The sequence below is a fragment of the Ambystoma mexicanum genome, chromosome 3p (assembly GCF_040938575.1).
Source record: "Ambystoma mexicanum isolate Mex_15411 chromosome 3p, UKY_AmexF1_1, whole genome shotgun sequence".
Classification (NCBI taxonomy): domain Eukaryota; kingdom Metazoa; phylum Chordata; class Amphibia; order Caudata; family Ambystomatidae; genus Ambystoma; species Ambystoma mexicanum.
The window spans coordinates 1,223,124,309-1,223,142,451 of NC_090925.1; the positions used below are offsets into that span (position 1 = coordinate 1,223,124,309).

The window sequence follows — 18,143 nt, forward strand, 5'->3', positions numbered from 1 at the left end:
TGCTGCTTGCCTAGGGTGGCAACATGTGGACAGACCCTCAAAAGAATCTGCCCCTCCCTGGGGGGGATTTCTGGGGTTGGGAGTAGCCCACAGGAAAAGGGCCAACCCCCTTATGCCCCCAACTGTGTCTTTTTGACACATTTTTTTGTTTCCTTCCTTGGGGTCAAATGGGTGCAAAACAGCACCCATCTGCCCCCAAAGAAGGCAAAACATAGTGCCTCATTTGAAAGAAAATGTGGGTGGGGTGGGTGGCTGTTTGTCTTGGGGGGAGGGGCCACCCCCAAAATCAATTCCCTGGTGGTCCAGTGGTGATTGCTGGTCGAGGGTCAAACGATTCTCGACCAGCAATCTCCTTGAGTGAGGGCTCATTGGAAAGGGGGCTTCTCACCTTTCCATCGAGACCCCACTCAAGTAAATCAAGCTAGAAATGCCAGAGCAGCATGAAAAAGCATTGCTGCTATGTTTACATACTGAAGCCTTTCAGCTTCAGCAGGTAAATATCACTTTCTGCTGCACTCACCCCTTCTCAGATGCACATCTGGAGTGTACATGCGTCCTTTATCTCCACAATCCTTGAGGTGTGGTCGCCAGCATACCAAGTGAAAGGAAACGTCCAGTACATGACAGTGGATTACATTCTCAGACACTTTGCTTTGAATTTAGGTTTTGGGGTTTTGTATGCTGAAATGGTGTTTGGAGGCTCTGTTAGATAGCTGCATCCAGATTGCGGGGTTTCTAAGGGATATTCAAGGACTGGTGGCTCTGGATCATCTGGTACACCAGGTACCTTTCACACCTACCAATGAACATGGCGTTACCACCAAGACTCCTTTAGTAGCAGACGCTATGCCAACCCATTCCCCTTTCCTCCCCTACAATGTTGTTAAGGTACTGAAGGAGTTGAGGATCTAGCTGAAGTCGTCTTGTCACTGAGATTCCAGTCCCAGTATTCATAGTCAAGATCAAAGATCCAGGCCCTCATCTAGGAAGAGTTTAATGGAAATCGATAGATCTGAAGAGTGTCTGAAAGTAAGGTCATAATGAGATAGTTAGTAATTGGACAAGCAATGAATTCCATGTGTGTGTGGGTTGTACTACAAATGATCCAATGCACTAGCATGCTACATGAAATTCAGTAACAGATAACAAGGCTTTGAAACCAGATCCAAGCATCTTTAGTTGGAATGCAGGGAGGGATGTCCATGAAATGATCGAATGTGAAAAATCATAGGAGAAATGACTGAATTGTTTTTTTCTAATAACCCCCTCCGCCCCCCCCACCCACTCTCTCCTACCTTAACTAATACCCTTACCCCATCCCACACCTAAATTTTAACAAAAACAACACAAATTTCAAAACATATAGGTAATAAAATTTGGTCATTTATCCTTAAGATTTTTTCTATTCGATCATTTATACGGATACTGGCAGGGAGTACATCTATTTGTTGGAAAACCAGGGCCATGCAAGACAAGAGCATTGTGTACCAAGCAAAGGGACTTGAAACCGAAAGCCACTGCTGGGTCCAAAGTATTGATGTAATATGTCTGAGGCCAAATATAAAAAGAATATGTGCCGCTGTGTTTTAATCATCTAAAGTCTGAGGAGTACCAGAAGATAACACTAGAAATATTACAATGATCAAGCCTACTAGAAATAAAAACATTAATTGGGTGTGCTTTGCCAGAAAAGGGAAAATAATCAAACCTTCATAAGGATCTTGCCAAGATTACGAGTATGAGTTGTACCAACAGGGCATTGGTCTAATGATGTAGGCCATGATTTGGTAATCCAGGAATTGTCTGGATCTGCCAGGGAATAGTGATGTGAAGCAAAATCTCGTTTCTTTATTAACTGACTTTAAGGTGGCTATTATTCATCCATATTCCTTTGCCTTCCTGCGGGAAAATACGTATTTGTATTCCTGCCTGTGTTCAGAAAATAACTTTAAGGTAAAATGAAACACCGGAACAGAATTTTGTCTATGCTCAGAGACACTGGTTTCTGTTACAGCTGCAGCTAACTCCACGTGGTAAACCATCTACCATGTGAACCACCGGTCCTCTCATTATCTCTCCATGTGTCTGCTCTCCCCCATTCACAAGGAGAGCATTTATACATTTTACAGTTAGTGTAGTCTTACAAAGGTCTTTGACCCTGGCTAAATCTGAACTCCGGCCAGGGCATCAATTTACTCTCTCACAGCTGTTTCTCGGCTGTATAACATGCTAAACTTGTTCTGTAAGTACAGGTGGGCAGCTGAATCTGTCAAAACCGGCTTCCAAAGCCTACGATATTTATTACACAGCTCACAATCGATAATTTCTTTTACATAGTTCTTTTAAACATCTACTCAATCTGCCATGTACATAGCTAACATTTCTGTAATCATGTTTTCTTGCACAATAAAACATCTGTAGTGGATTCTAAAGTTGCCTGTGATCTGTGACAGGAAGGCATTGGAGACATGAATTACTATACTAAACAAGGATAGTCCGACATAACATTCCAGAAATAACCTACTCACCTAATCATTTAGTTTGATCAGTACTGCCTGCACAACCCCTTGGCATGCCCTTTTTTCTTCTTCTTCTTCTTTGCACAAATTCTCTCTGGGATAAAATAGCCATACATGTGGTTTTGGCATAACTTATTATGGAGCAAAGTGAAAAAGAAAAGCAAATTTCCATCAGGACAGATCTTATGGAGCCAAATTGCTCCTTGGAGCATCATCTCTTTTCACCCCTAAAAGTCTTCAATGGTGGCCTTGCCCAATTAGTAGCTGTTCTTTACAGGAAGGAATTCCTGTTCTCCATTTACAGATCTGCTTCCAGCTTCCTGGATATTGTGATTCCTTTGTTGATCCAAAATTGTCTTTTGAAGAAGTGCAATGATGCAAATGTCCAATGTCGCAACAGAAGGGCTAACTTTATAGTGCCGGACAGATTAGGCAATGGTGTGGGTAGAATAAGGATGAAGCTTCCTTTTAAGCATCTAAGCGTGGATCCAAAATTAGCAGCCACAATAAATCTGCTGCCGTCTGAGTGGTGAGCATTGCATGCAATGCCTTTTTTTCAACTGGGCTACAGTCCTGATGCTGACAAATACCCATTCACCAGCCTAGATGCCGTGTCCTATCCCCTTCCAATGGTATATTGGAACCTGTTTGCAGAGAATAGACAAATGTTTAGCTAACTCTTACAGTAGTTGATTACCAGCGGATAAAACACACGTTTTGGTAGCTGGGAGGCCCATGACTACCTCATGAAGAGAACATCCAGAACCTGAATGCCAGCATTTGACAATTTATACATTGCTGTTGCTCCATACAGTATAAGGCAGGCCAAATCGGGGTAAATACTGCTCTATGTATTTTTAACAATGCTCACTGCAGTACTGTTCTATCTGGCAAATGCTTCTGGTTATTTGCTAAACATACATAGTATCACTGACATACTATTACTAACATATTGCTCTTTGACAGGGAAACAACTTTAATAAACTCTGGCTTTAATGCTTCAAAAGAAATTCAGGTACATAAATAATGCCTTTTTTTCTTTTGGGCTTTCTCACTCTCGCCAATTTTACAGGACACACATACTAAACAGTTCTACAATACGCAACCATGGTTGACCTTATGTTTTTGTGTTACTCCCCACTTGTAGTGAGCAACCTTACACATTCCTTCTGCACCTACACAGGATTGGCCCTGAGCATAGAACAACATTAAAGGGAACTACATATGTGGTAATTTCCATTTTTTTCTCATCTTACATTTCTTAGCCAATAACCATCTACATATTTCTCAGTCTCTTTCTATTCCAGAAGCTCTTGCTGAGCGGCATCAGCATAAATAGTATGCGCTATCTCAAGAATATTTATTAACATATCATTTCCTCTGGGTGCATCATGTCTGTGATATACATGTGTAATACAAGGGACTGTATGGTTGCTTTTGCAATTTGGTCAACAAAACAATACTTTTAATTCATTTTATCGAAGGGGTAGCAAGGTAGCAGGATTTAGAGTATCACGACACTGCATGGTAATGTTTGAAGCTAACAACGTCAGCTCATCTTTTTAACCTGACATTTTTCATGTGCTGTGTTTTCGTTTAATTCAATAAAATATCAGTTGCATGTGGCACAAACAATGTAACTTGGTGTCTTAATATTATGGCATTGGCTTGTTTCATAGAGGGGTTGCAGCCGCTACACCCCTTAAAAAATGTGAAAGTGCTTTTGCCACGGGGTCCAATGTAGAAGAAAAATATGCACACAGTCTGTTTCCCCCCTTGCTGTTGAGTTAGTGCAGTTAATGCACATTCTTGCTTTTCATTCACAAACAACATAAATCAGGCACGCCAAAAAACAGGGGAATTACATAAAACCAATATTAAAACATCAAAACTTTCTTGCGGAGCAGCATTCCATGGCAAGGGAACTGAGGTCAGTTGAATGCAAATGTTTTAGCAAATCCATTCCCAACAGATTTAAAGCACATTTATTAGTGGCAACAAGCTGAGCCATGCACGTTATAGGACCTATACTGAACTGTACAGGATCAGATATTGGACATTCGACTTTGGACTAGCCATATGCTGTGCAGTCTATTGTGCTATATTCATCTTCATAATGATTCCTAGCTGAATATTGCTGACCGTGCCTAGGGTGACAATTCTTATGCTGTTGCATTAGTCCTCTGGTTTTTAATTAATTTGTGGTCTTTTCCTTCGTCATTTTATCTTTGGCATGGTGAGTGGCATAATGCTTAGCCATAGTCAATATCTGGGCAGCAGCTTGAGTCTGCCATGTAGACTCTTAAATCTGTATATACTTTTTTTGGGGAGGCAACAATCCCTCTACAAAATGTGAACAAAAGGCTTTCTGTCTCTACGGCACAGACATGTCCATTCCACTAAACGAGCTAAAAACTTCTTCATTTTGTGCACAATATTGTTCAACTCACTCCCCTTCTTGTTGTCTGCAAGCAGTCAATTTATCACAATAAATTTGCTTGCAAGGAACCACTTGTTGGATATGTGTAATTAACAATGCTGGAAGAGCTATTATTTCTTTTGACATTTCCCCAGTCTTCCCCCTTTCATTCGCTGCCTCTGTCAGCTCATCCCACTTTATGACAGGATCTAAACTGTCTTGCATTCTGCATTGGCCATAAATCTGCTGGCAGAATACATGAAAACAACTGATCTATATCTCCCAAATGTCAGTGGACCTGTTTTAAGTACCCAGTCTGTCTGGGTGTACCACTGTTCTGGATTTTGTCTAATATCTGGATAATCTTTGGTAAAAGACAGTAATTCCATACGGTTCCAAGGGACAGAAACCTGGTGAGTCGGGTTCCCAGTATCAAACGCAGGCACCTGACTCATTGAAAATGCTTGAGTTACCATAGACAATGATGGGGCATTTATGATCCATAATAAAAAATGTTGACACTATTGCAGGACAGAATTTAGTCTCAAGTGTATACTCCTTAACTGCTTGTTCTACGTCCTCAAAATGATCTGGCAGGGGATACACTTCCTCATTAAAGTTTAACCTTTTATGCAGCTCCCACATGTGTTTACCCAGCCTGTGTACTATTGCAAATACAAGTGTATCTCGTTCCTGGGGCACATACACTTTAGCCTGTTCCACTCGTAGTCCATTTTTTTATACATGCTAACACTACTTTTTCTGCATTTTCTGTGTCATGAGCTATAATCCTGTGGGCATAATGTGGCGAGGAGAACACGTCATCACCAGGTACCCGCTGGGGGGGTGGAGGAGGCCTTTTTACCATTAAAAATTCTAACAATTAATTTTTTTATCCTCTAAGATCTTTTTTGATTCGGGTTTCGGGGCTGAGGGGTAAGCCCTGGCTACATACACACCCTTCATTCATATTAAATCTTCATGGTCTCCCTCTTCGTAATTTTTACTTTTGGTTATATGTGATTTTACTGACCCAAATTTCAGAGTGGTACATTTCATCATGATCATAATATAGAAAAACACACAATCTTTTATATTTTTTTAATTTGGGATGGTCCCCCTCACTCCCCTGTTTTTTTACCCTTATAACGCCACCCCAACCTGATCCTGACCAATTTTAACCCCTTACCCTAAACATATTTAATTAATATTTTCGGCGTTTTAGGTATTATGTACTTCAGTGAAATGTACCACTCTGTTTTGTTTTGGTAAAATGACTCGGTACCTTATTTTTTTCTCATTATTAAATGCGTGCACTTTATCTCTTTCAGATTTTGGTTGATGTGTTTTCATCTGTGATTCTCTCCTAGGTTTTTGTCTTGAAAAGTCTTTCTGTATATACTTCCCATTGCAGAGGTCTAATGTCCTTGTCACCCTTGGCGGCTAAAACATCTCTTAAATATCCTATTTTACCTGGTTCAAAAGAGCCATGCACTGGGAATTGCAAATCGGGGTTGTTGGCAATGTATTCATACCATTTTTCCAAAAACACTACCCACAAGCCTTTTTTTAATCATTAGATCCCACCCTGGCGTTCCTTCCCGTGGCGTAGAGGCATGTTTTTCTAATTCCTGTTGACTCTTACAACATTTTAATCCCATCTATTTATAAATTACTTTGTTTCCCCTTTTCTTTTCAGATTGCAATAGTTGCTTTGATAATGTCCCACTTTAAATACAGTGTGGCTACAATCAATGCAGTCTATATACACATTTCATGAGTTCTCCATTCCATGGCTTCAACTGTGTAGACAGAGTGTATTTCCCTATGGTTCACTTTAGCAGTAAGCTTCCATAGAAACACATCATTACATTTCTAAGGGTATTTCCCTATGGCTCATTAACTGTATGCTTTCCACAGGCAACTCAACATTTCATTTTCATAATATCAAACCATTAAATATAATTCTGGAATGGTCTCACCTAATTTTCTGCAGTATTCTGTGCCAGTTCTCCAACAGGAATGTAAACCCCTTTTCCTCACACCGACGGGGATCCTCAGTTGTGGCTGCAAGAAAAGCAGCAGTTCACCCCACTCCCGCCTGTGCCTATTCTCTGACCGTGGCACGTTTCGTCCAACTCGATCTTAACTGCAATGAGTTCTCATCTGGTGGTGCCAATTGTGGGAAAATACTTTTTGTATTCACACCTGTGTTCAGAAAATAACTTTAAGGCAATATGAAACACTGGAACAGACTTTTGTCTATGCTCAGAGACACACATGCATAGTGTAGTCTTACAAAGGTCTTTGACCCTGGCTAAATCTGAACTCCAGCAAAACAAAAGAGTTGATGGCTGGAAGGTTTAGAATAAATCTTGACCTCTGGCATTGCTCTGGGCAACCGTCCAGACCATCGTTCTTCACCTGCCAAACCATTCCAAAAGGGGAAAGACCATATGCAAATCAGGCTTGGCTCCACCCCCAAGGGGGTAGTCCAGCCCGAACTGCTAGGTCACATCCCTTTTGCACGAGACCACAAGCATGCCCAGACATGTTTCAGCCTTGTTGGGCGTCATCAGTGAGGAGTAGCTTGGGTCTCTAGGCCCAGCAGGCAAGGGACCCACGTCTGGGCATACCCTTCCCACTCGGGGCGACAATAGCAAAACAAAAGAGTTGATGGCTGGAAGGTTTAGAATAAATCTTGACCTCTGGCATTGCTCTGGGCAACCCTCCAGACCATCGTTCTTCACCTGCCAAGCCATTACAAAAGGGGAAAGACCATATGCAAATCAGGCTTGGCCCCACCCCCAAGGGGGTAGTCCAGCCCGAACTGCTAGGTCACATCCCTTTTGCACAAGACCACAAGCATCCCCAGACATGTTTCAGCCTTGTTGGGCGTCATCAGTGAGGAGTAGCTTGGGTCTCTAGGGCATACCCTTCCCACTCGGGGTGACAATAGCAAAACAAAAGAGTTGATGGCTGGAAGGTTTAGAATAAAGTCCCTTGCTCGCTGCGCCATAGGGAACCAAGCTGCACCTCACTGAGGAGGCCCAACAAGGCCGAAACATGTCTGGGGTTGCTCGAGTTTCCGTGCAGAGGGGACCTGGCCTAGCAGTTCGGGCTGGGCTGCTACCATTGGTGGCAGTACCTGACTGATTTGCATATGGCTGGGCCCCTTTTGCAATGGCGCAGACGGGCTAAAAAACTGTGGTGTGGAAGTTTCCCAGAGCATTTCCAGTGGTACAGATTCGTTCAAAACCTTCCACCCATCACTTTTGTGGTCACAGTTTGTCTCACTATGTGAGAGAGGGTATGCCCAGACGTGGGCCCCTTGCTCGCTGCGCCATAGGGAACCAAGCTGCACCTCACTGAGGAGGCCCAACAAGGTCGAAACATGTCTGGGGTTGCTCGTGTGGTGTGGAACGGTGGTGTGGAAGGTTGCCCAGAGCATTGCCAGTGGTACAGATTCGTTCAAAACCTTCCAGCCATCACTTTTGTGGTCACAATAAATCTGAACTCCAGCCAAGGTGCCAACTTACTCTGTCGCAGCTGTTCCACTGCTATATAAAAAGCTAAACTTATTCTGTAAGTACAAGTGGTCAGCTGAAACCATACATAGGCATTCCATATTGCTGCTAGCTCAGGATTTCTAAAGCAAGACATGTTCGCAGTTTTCTGTTTTAGAGAACCTATGTCAAAACCGGCTTCCAAAGCCTACAATATTTAATACACAGCTCATAATCCATCCAAAGAAGATCCTAAGTTGCAGTTGGAGAATAATCTCGGTGTCCGGCTCCGCATACATATAAACTAAGACATGTGAGTCGATTAAATTACCAAACTGCTTCATATAAAGATTATAAAGCAGACACTGAGATGATCCCCTCGGGACCATGCAGTTATGTGACCCAGTGGCTCCTTTGCAAGGAGGAAGAGATGCTGTCTGTGTATGGCAGCCAAGCCACATTTTTCCCAGAACGGAAGAGACTGCCGAGAAGGAATAAAGATTGGGACATGGCTGGCAAGAACTCTTGCTTATCCTTGAGCTACGGTGCCACCTCCATTATGTCTTTATTCTTTGCAAATTTGAAAGGAATAGATACGTTCGGTTGAAATTTATCACCAGATACACCTGATGTATTTTCCTTCATGCTAAGCCCTGCAAAAGATACTTCTTTCCAACAGCATTTGGCCAACACAGACATGACTAATGGGCGTTTTGCTCCCAGAATCTTCCAGCAGTGTAAACGTGTCCTTTCATGGCTCAATCACTGTCGACTGCTCCTACGATAACCAACTCTTTTTTTCCTCAACCCCTCTTAAGGCCTAAAAGTAGAGACAGACTACTTGGGTTGCTAATTCTCACAACAACAAGAAGCACATTTCTTTCCTGGAATGAGCCCTGCAGGTTCAGCGGACAAATCATTCTTCTATCTAACTCCACTTAGGCATCAGTTTTACCCACAATGTAGACCTAACACTAACACAAGCTATGAAGATATCAAACCGGGTTACTCTGCGTTTCCACCAGTTGTATCTGTGGGTCCAAACACCTACTAATGGAACCACTTTAGGGCATTGGAAACCTGAAGATGAGTTTTTGAAAGGACTGGCCTGCCCTTCATTTCCAAAGTCTTGCATTACTTCCATTTGAACTGTGGGACGGGGGTGAGGATAACTGAAGTTCCTTTCAGCCTCAACCCTGCAGAAGATGCTCAACACAAGATTGATTTGGCCATCACATACGTTTTACAGAGGACAAGATTTTTATTTTTTTATTTCTTACCAATCTACCTTTGTTTTGTTACCCCTGGTGGGGATTAAATTAGACCTATTACATAAAGCACAACTCTGACATTTAGGTGACCTTGTACCAATGTGCATCAAAGCATGGGGTGTGCCTCTGTATGTCGAAGTGTGACTCAGTGGGTGGGCTGTCTTGCATCCTGTCCATTTTAGCCATCAGGACCTGTTGCACTCTACTCGCACATGCATTCAATAACGACGCAAGGCACCAGGATAGCACGTCTTCTTCCTTTAGGGATCATTCACTTACTAACTTGCTTTCCCTTGTTCCCGCCCTTTCCCTTTCCCTCCCCAGCTCCCTCCCTCGCTCCCCAGTTCCCTCCCTCCTCAGAGGGCCATGTCGAATTTGTCAAGACCACCCCCCATTGCTTATTATGGAACTTCATGGCCTACATCTGTTCGATAAGGCGGGGGGCCTGCAGATGGTTCTCTGCCCACGACCCGATAGATCATGGGTCTCCCCATTGGGTGCCCTGCGGGGGATCCTCAGGCGGTTACATCTTGGTTTCCTCCTCCTCTTCTTCTGCTGTGTGTGTCTCTTTATCTGCATACTCTTGGAACAGCTTGCGGAAGAATGAGGCGTTTCGGGTTTTCTCTCCGTCTTTTCCCAGAGCCGTGGCCATTGGTCCTTTGACATTGGTGACCACGAGTGGCGCGGGCCTGTATCTTGTGTCTGTCTTTCTTTGTTGTTTTTGCTGGACAGGTACCACCTCACCCACTGGGAGTTGGTGTTCTTCAGCCTTTCGCTTACGATCTGTCTGCTCTTTCACTTTCCTTCTTTTTTCGGCCTCTCGTTCGGTCTGTGGTTTGTATCTTATCATGAGTTCAGTGGGTGGTCGTCCGGTTGTCTCATGCAGTGTAGTCCTGTAACTCCTTAACATTTGGGAGATGGCTTGCGGCATGGACATTAAGTCTGTGGCTGCTTTCTGGCGTGTCCTTTTTATAGTGGTCATTAATCATTCCACCATGCCATTGGCCTGTGGCCATAGTTGCGTAATCCTTTGGTGGTGGAACCCTAATTGTGCTGAAAACTTTCTGAATTCTTGGCCCCTGGAATGGTGGGCCGTTGTCTGTTTTTACTACGCTGGGGGCACCCCATTCACTGAATAGCTCGTCTACTACTGCCACTAAATGGTGGAATTCTGTGGACGGGACGTGCTTTAGGGGAAAGCAAGAGTATTCATCAATGGTTACCAATAGATGGCCTCCTTCTTCTAGGGGGCCGTAGATGTCCATTGCCACCCTTTGCCAGGGTCCTTCAGGTATTCGGACTGTTTGGAGTGGGCATGGAGGTCTACTTGCCCCTGTTAGTTGGCATGGTGTGCAGTGTTTTAGCGTGTCCTGCACTATTGTGTCCATATACGGAAACCACACCTGGTTTTGCAGAATCTTCTTCATGCTGGCGATTCCCCTGTGTCCTTCGTGCGCTATGATGACTAGGACTTTCCTGAGGCTCTTGGGGGTCACTACTCGATTTTCTCTCAGCAGTGTCCCTTGGTCCGTTGTGGCTGGTTCACTTTGTATCCTCGCCATTCTCTGCAGGTCTCTCTTGTCCACCTCCCCGTTCACAAAGTGTTCTGTGGTCAGGTGTCGCCACCTGTTGGTATTTGTGAGCTGGATGACTGCTTGGATGGTGGGTCAGTCCTACTCCTCTCTGTGAATACATCCTTTATGATGGCGGGGGGAGGGCATTAAGAGATAAGTATGCGATGTAGGCTTCTGCTTCGAGCTGCATACTATTTCCTGGTGTGCTTTCAGGGTGCCTTGACAAATAGTCTTCTGGGTTGGCCTCACCTGCGGGCTTGTGAACGATGGTGTAGTCGTATTCTTGCAATCGAAACCCCACCGTTCTATGCGTGATGGCATCTTGATCTTGGGGTTCCCAAAGAGGGAAAGGAGTGCTTGATGGTCCGTTATGAGGACAAATTTTCTCCCGATGACAAAGTGGTGGAACTTCTCACAAGCCCAGACCGCAGCTAGGCTCTTGCATTCCACCTGGGAATAGGCTTGCTCGATGGCGGTGAGCGCTCTGCTGGCGTACGCTACTATGCGCATTTCAGATTTTCTGCTTGGGTCGGTTTGGGCTAGGATGGCACTTAGTCCTACCAGACTGGCGTCAACTGTGATCTCAGTATTCCAGTCGGGGTTGAAGTATGCCAGTTGGCGGTTGTTCCCCAGTTCTCGCTTAATGGTGTCGAAAGCTTCTTGACATTCTTCATCCCATGCAAAGGGGAGGTCTTTCTTGAGGAGCTGCCTGAGTGGGCTGTTTAGTGTTGCGTAGTGTGGTAGGTAACGGGCACAGTATCCTGCCATTTCCAGGAAGGTCAGCAGTTCCGTCATGTCCTTCGGGGCCTCCAGATTTATAATGGCACTGATTTTGTCAGGGTCTGCCCTGATTCCTTGGTCGGAGAATATGTGACCGAACAAGCACAGGCTGCATTTGTTGTTGGTGCATTTTGGACCGCTGCGGGTGAGGCCGGCTTCGAGTAGAATGGTGAACACCTGCTTTAGCGCATGGTCGTGCTGCTCCTGGGTGATGCCAAACACTAGGATATCATCGCTATAGTTGAAAGCGTTTGTGACAGGTACTGTCAGTCAGTGTATTGTCTCCTGGAATATCTCGGCTGCTGAGGATATTCCAAAGTTGAGCCGCTTTTAGCGGAACAAACCTTTGTGTGTTGTGAAGGTGGTTATGGGTCTCGAGGTGGGGTCGATGACCAGCCGGTGGTAACCTTGGTTCAGATCTAACTTCGAGAACCGGGTGGCCTGATTGAGTCTTACCAGCATGTCCTCGATGTTGAGCTTGGGATGTCTCCCCCTCTGGATTGCAGTATTGGGAATCTGCATGTTTACACAGAGACATAGGCGTCCATCCAACTTGGGAACTTATCACCAGGGGGACACCCATGGGGTGGGTCCATCGACTCTTTCAATGATGTCACTTTCAAGCAGTAGTTGTAGCTCACGTGTCACTCTGGCCTGTAGATGAAACCCTATTCTCTGAGGGTGTTGCGGTACAGGGTGTACCGTGGGGTCAATATGGAGTCAGATAACGGTGTCCTTTAGCATGCCTATGCCTTTGAATAGGTCGGAGAACATGGCTTTCAGTTCATCGATGTCTAATGCCCTTTGGGATAGGGTCTGCAGGGTCTGGGCATGTAGTGGGAGACCCTGTATTGTCTCAGACTGGTTGTATTGGATGTTGATAAGCTGTAAAGTGGTTGCCGTTTTGTAGCTAAGGAGACCTCTCCCGGTTACAGGGCTATGTATGATGTGAATCGTGCTGGGAATGCTTTGTCCTCTATGTACCAGGTCACAGCAGAATTGGCCTTTGGATTGTAAAGCAAGGGTCGCTCCCCACTGGAAGATGGGAGCCTGGGACGGTTGCAGCAGGTATGTGCTCGCCATGATCTCATATGTTCTTTCATTCATCACATTCACAGTGGCTCCTGTGTCAATGAGGAATGGGGTATGCGGTCCTCCTATGTGTACTGTCACGTTCAGGGTGGTGCTATCATCAGAGGTGTCATACATGAGCCAGACATATTCCCTGCTGTACCTATCATATTCGTAGTATGGCTCTGTACTTGATGGCTCTTCTTCTACTGGGGAGCTCTCGTATGGGGTCTCTGGTCTTCCACCTGCCATGGTTGTGTGTGGAAGAGGTGTTCTGGTGTTCTGGTGTCTCGAAGAGTCTGCCAGGTGTGTCAACCTGTAGATTTTCCACAGCTCCTATGAACCCAGGATGTGTAGCATACATTGCTGTGTTTCTGTTGAGGTTGGTCCTCGCACTATCCCTCTCTGGGTACAGCCGTGGGTTTGGGGGTCTCGTTAGGTCATATCTCCTGTTGGGGGTAAACTGTGGAGGCGGTCTGTATGCCTGCAGCAGTGGTGATTTTTCCCGGCACATCATTCGGAAATGGTTCTCCTGGCTGCACCTCATGCACATTTGGCCAATGGCTGGACATTGGCTCTTGTGTGGCAATTCGAACCCGCACCTATAGCACTATCTTTCTGGCCGGGCTCGGCGATTGGTGTTCCATGTGTCTTGGCGGGTTGTTGGTGGGTTGTTGTACCCGAGTATCGAGCCTGCCCTTGTGGGTTGGTAACTATGGCGGCCACCGTGTCCGTTTTCTTAGGTTTTTCTATATTAGCTGCTTGTGCGTCGACTCTTTCATATACCCTTGCCAGGTCTGCTATCTCCTTCAGTGTGAGAGGTTTCTTTAGCAGATGTTTTCTGAACTGCAGTGATATGCACCCTTCTATCAGCCTTAGTCTGATGGCTTCATCATCATTGAAGTTTGCAAAGTTGCAATACATTATCTTTGTCTGGAGGCGAAGTATGAACTGTCTGATTGTCTCCTGTGGTGCCTACGTGCACTGCTTGAAAGTATATTGCTCGTAATCCCTGTTGGGGAGGACTACCAGTCATCCATTGATTGTGGTAGTAAGGAGTTGGTAGGTGGACTTTTCTTGGGTAGGGATGGTTTTAATAATGCCTTTCATTTCTTTCCCTACAAGATTCGTGAAGATGTCCAGTTTATTGGGCGCGTCCTGGTTCCCTGCCGCTCTCATGAATTCTTAGAATTCCTCCATCCACTCCTGCCATTTTTGGCCTTGATCTTCCTGTGGTTCTAGGGTGAAAGGATGTGGGGGTAAGAAAGTTATTGGGTTTGTGGGGGCCACCCCTGCCACGATTTGTGCTGCTGCTTCTGCTGCTCCTGCTCTCCGTTGGGACATGGTTGCCTTCTCCTGGTGTGATTCTTTGATGTGTTTCCTGGCAGTCTGTCACTCCTTTGTCCTTCTTCTCCGTCAGTTAGGCTCTACTTGCGAATTTTGAGGCCTACTGACCTTGTTGCACTGCATTCGTGCTTTTGGGAGTATAGGGTTCTGGTTTGTGGACCAGGGATTGCCTTCACATGGGCTAGTGCAGTGTCTCGTACTGTTCCTTTGATGTGTATCAGACGAGGCTGACTTGCGTGGGATGATTTGCCCTTGCAGCCGCGTGGTGCGTACGGTATGCAGCCTCTTGTGTATGTACTACTTACTTAGTCGCAGGGTGGGCGCACTGACAGGCGCGTGCACCCGTGTGTGGAATTGATTCTGGGTCTTGTTTTCATAGGCGGGCTTGTCCTCTGTCATTGTTGCGGTGAACATTCTCGTTCCGCTCCTCGCGTTCTACTGGGTGTGGCTGCAGTGAAGGCTGCATAGCGCGTGTAATAAGCGACCTGCCGGGTGATGCCCAGTCCTGGTTGGGCAAGCGTGTTTATTTTGAGTCTGCAGGTGGGGCCACCCCATCCTGTGCTGCGACACGTTTCTGCATGTGCACTCTTCCCCAGCCATGGTGCCCCTTACCATGGATGCTTCTTCTCCTTGGCCGTCATCCGCGGAGTCTGGGATCTTCTCCCCACTGCTGATAGACGTCGGGTGGATTCCGGCCATCCACGTGTTTTTGATTCTCTCCCCCTTTGGATCGGCTGCTTCTCCTCGTCAGGGCGGCTGCCTCCATCAGCCTTCTTGCATCTGCCTCACAGCTGCTCCGTTCTGCTTTGCGCAGCCACGCAGTCCTCCACACCACTGGCTGTTGCGAGGTCGTCGACCCTTCGTGCTCGTCGGCCTCTTCTCCAACTGTGCTGGCCACCTCCTCTGGCTACAGCGTGAGTCTCGCTGCGCATGGGTGGCAGCGATCGTCCTCCGGATCCGCATCTCCTCCTCCATGAGACAGCGGGCATGAGCCTTGGCTCGTCGCCAGTTGTTTCACTCTACAGGCACATGCTTTCAATAATGACGCAGGACACCAGGCTGGCACATCTTCTTCCTTTATGGATCATTCACTTACTAACTTGCTTCCCCTTGTTCCGGCCCCTTCCTTTTCACTCGCCAGCTCCCTCCCTCACTCCCCAGTTGCCTCCCTCTTATGGGGGCCGCGTCCAATTTGTCCACAACAGGACCTGTGTTTATTAAAGACTATTTTTTTAATTTCTATGTTTCACTTTCCATTTTCAAAAATGCTATTTATAACACTACTCGTCGTTCCTGTAAGCAGTAGTCAAAGTGGGCGGGAGCGGTTGGGAGCGGTGCTCCTCTATTTTTTTCTTACCGTTCCTATGCTTTTATTTTAAAAAGTAACGGTTCTGGAATATGTTTGTTTTAAAATGAAAGTGTAGGAAGAAGTTGAAACTTGCACTTTCAGTGCACTGTACTGAATGTTCCCTATAACCACAGGCACGTGTGTTTGGCGGTTTGCATTGTGCGTGGGAGTGTGCGTGGCTATATGGTTTGTGGGGAGTGGGGGTAGGCCAGTATGGCGCATAGTTCCACTACTTCTTTTCGTACACTTCGACCACTGCCTGTAAGGCCAGCTGCACCCCTTGAACTTGAACTAGCACCACATAAACATGAAGCATAGCGTAACAGCATTATACCTGCTCACCAGAGAAACAGACCACTCGTGAGTTCAATTGAAAACATTTTTTTAGACCAATTTTACATTTTTGTGTAGCAGTCCACGGTGTGATGGTTGAGTGCAGAGACAGCGCTTCTATTTTCTAAATCTATTTAACACTATACCGTGGCAGCTATGCCTAATGTTGGCAGGTTTGAGTAAACCTTTCCAGTCAGGGCAATCGGCCGTGTCAAAACTTCCCTTTTACAGTCCGTGCTCTCAGTTTCAGTTTTGTTTCACCAATTGCTGCACCTAAAATGCACATCACTCAGTGGCTGAGCTGTTGTTGGATTGAAACCGTCAGGAGTTTATGGTGAAGGCGAACACTAAGGTAGGTTTGCTGAGCATTTGCTGAAAGGACAACACCTTGCTTACGCCCATTTTCCCTTTGTTTTCAATTCCTAATGTGGCGACCTTTAAGGGCGTGATTCACACGCGTTCCAGCTGCACCCCCTGAGAGCCCTTCCTGCTTAGCTTTTTGAAACTTTAGAGTGAGGCGCCATGTCTCGCTCTTTGGTCTCCCAACTTTGGCTTCGGAAGTGAATGACAGACACGTTTACAGGAATTTACGGGAAGAAGGCATCCTTTTCTTTGTTTCCTCCTTTTTAATGTTTGTTATTAGATGGTGCTATTATTATTTTAATTTGATTGTATTATTATGGTATTTATTGTGCGCTGACCTACCTTCAAGAACCAACCAAGCACTTTACAGAGGTAAACAACAGTACAGATGCACAACAGAGCGCTTTTCAGAGGTATACAACAATACAGATACATACCAGAGCGGTACACAGAAGTAAACAACAGTACAGATGCATAACAGCACTTTTCAGAGGGTAACAACTGAACAAGTATACAGCGAGGGGCAAGGGGGGTAGAATACAGAGGGGCACAGGGGAGGGGTACAGGGTAGGGGTACAGCTGTACCAAGTGGCGGGAAGGAGAGGGGCGGGCAGCGTCTAACGAGTCAGGTGGCGTGAGGGGAGATGTGATGGCCTAGGTGCTGAGGCAGAGAGATTCCTTGAAGAGGTGGGTCTTGAGGAGCGTGGGGGACAAGTCAGATGCTGACGTGGAGGAGGTTCCATTCTTGGGGTGTAGGCAGAGAAAGCGCCGCCTATGAGCTGAAACTATTGTGTTGACGTACAGACAGAGGTCGAAGTGGGCGGGAGCGGTTGGGAGCAGTGCTCCTATACTTTTTATTTTAAGTTTCACTGTTCCTATACTTTTATTTTAAAAAGAAACCATTCCGGAATGGTTTAGTTTTAAAATAAAAGCGTAGGAAGAAGTTGAAGCTTGCACTTCAGTGCAATGCACTGCACATTCCCATAAATAGCAGGTATGTTTGTTTTGGGGATTTGGATTGTGTGTGGGAGGGGGTGCAGGGATGGGGTTTGTGGGGAGCGGGGCAGACGAGCAGGGAACATAGTTACACTACTTCTTTTCGTACACTTCGACCACTGTGTACAGCTAGGACAGAGATGGGCTATGAGGATGGACACAAAGCTTGTAGGTGTTGTTTGATTAGTTACAGACCCACCGACTGCCTAAGGCCATGCTAATCTGTATGGGAATACCCAGCCCCTCTGTTCAAAACACACCCTCCTGGGAGCTCTTTGAGCTAGCTTTATCAAGCAGAGACAGTGTTCAAAGTGCCAGTCTTATTTCAAAGCGGTCTTCTGAGAGTTAATGATTTAATTGGAGCATGAACATGCAATACTGATGTAATAAACATGTCTTAACAATGTGCGCCTTCAGCCACTTTATCTATAAACAGTATGCATGCCCTTTACTGAAGTCCTGTTAAAAATAAGCATTGGCAAAGCCAACAGTTTTGGCTTGTCTATAGGTATTGGATATGCAATTGCCAGGCACTGTTATATGCCCAGGTGCTCGCACCATTTGCAGCTGCTACCGTTGATGGCCATTACGGCAATACCTGGTAAGTGTCTATCCT

At 45.7% G+C, this 18,143-nt stretch overlaps 1 protein-coding gene and 1 long non-coding RNA gene across 3 annotated transcripts in view; one reads left to right on the plus strand and one right to left on the minus strand.

The window, feature by feature from the left end:
- Nucleotides 1–2,286: 2,286 nt before the first annotated feature.
- Nucleotides 2,287–18,143, minus strand: part of LOC138581382 (uncharacterized) — a 46,490-nt gene continuing 30,633 nt past the window's right edge. The window contains exons 2-3 of the long non-coding RNA XR_011304543.1: nucleotides 6,921–7,146; nucleotides 2,287–3,163 (exon numbers count right to left, since the gene is read on the minus strand). This is a non-coding gene — a long non-coding RNA (uncharacterized lncRNA). The remainder of the gene's footprint in view (nucleotides 3,164–6,920; nucleotides 7,147–18,143) is intronic.
- STING1 (stimulator of interferon response cGAMP interactor 1) overlaps nucleotides 16,447–18,143 on the plus strand; it is a 417,814-nt gene continuing 416,117 nt past the window's right edge. For both annotated transcript variants that reach the window (XM_069652678.1, XM_069652675.1), the window contains exon 1: nucleotides 16,447–16,520. In XM_069652678.1, the coding sequence (XP_069508779.1) occupies nucleotides 16,500–16,520 (21 nt within the window). In that variant the 5' untranslated portion in view covers nucleotides 16,447–16,499. The remainder of the gene's footprint in view (nucleotides 16,521–18,143) is intronic.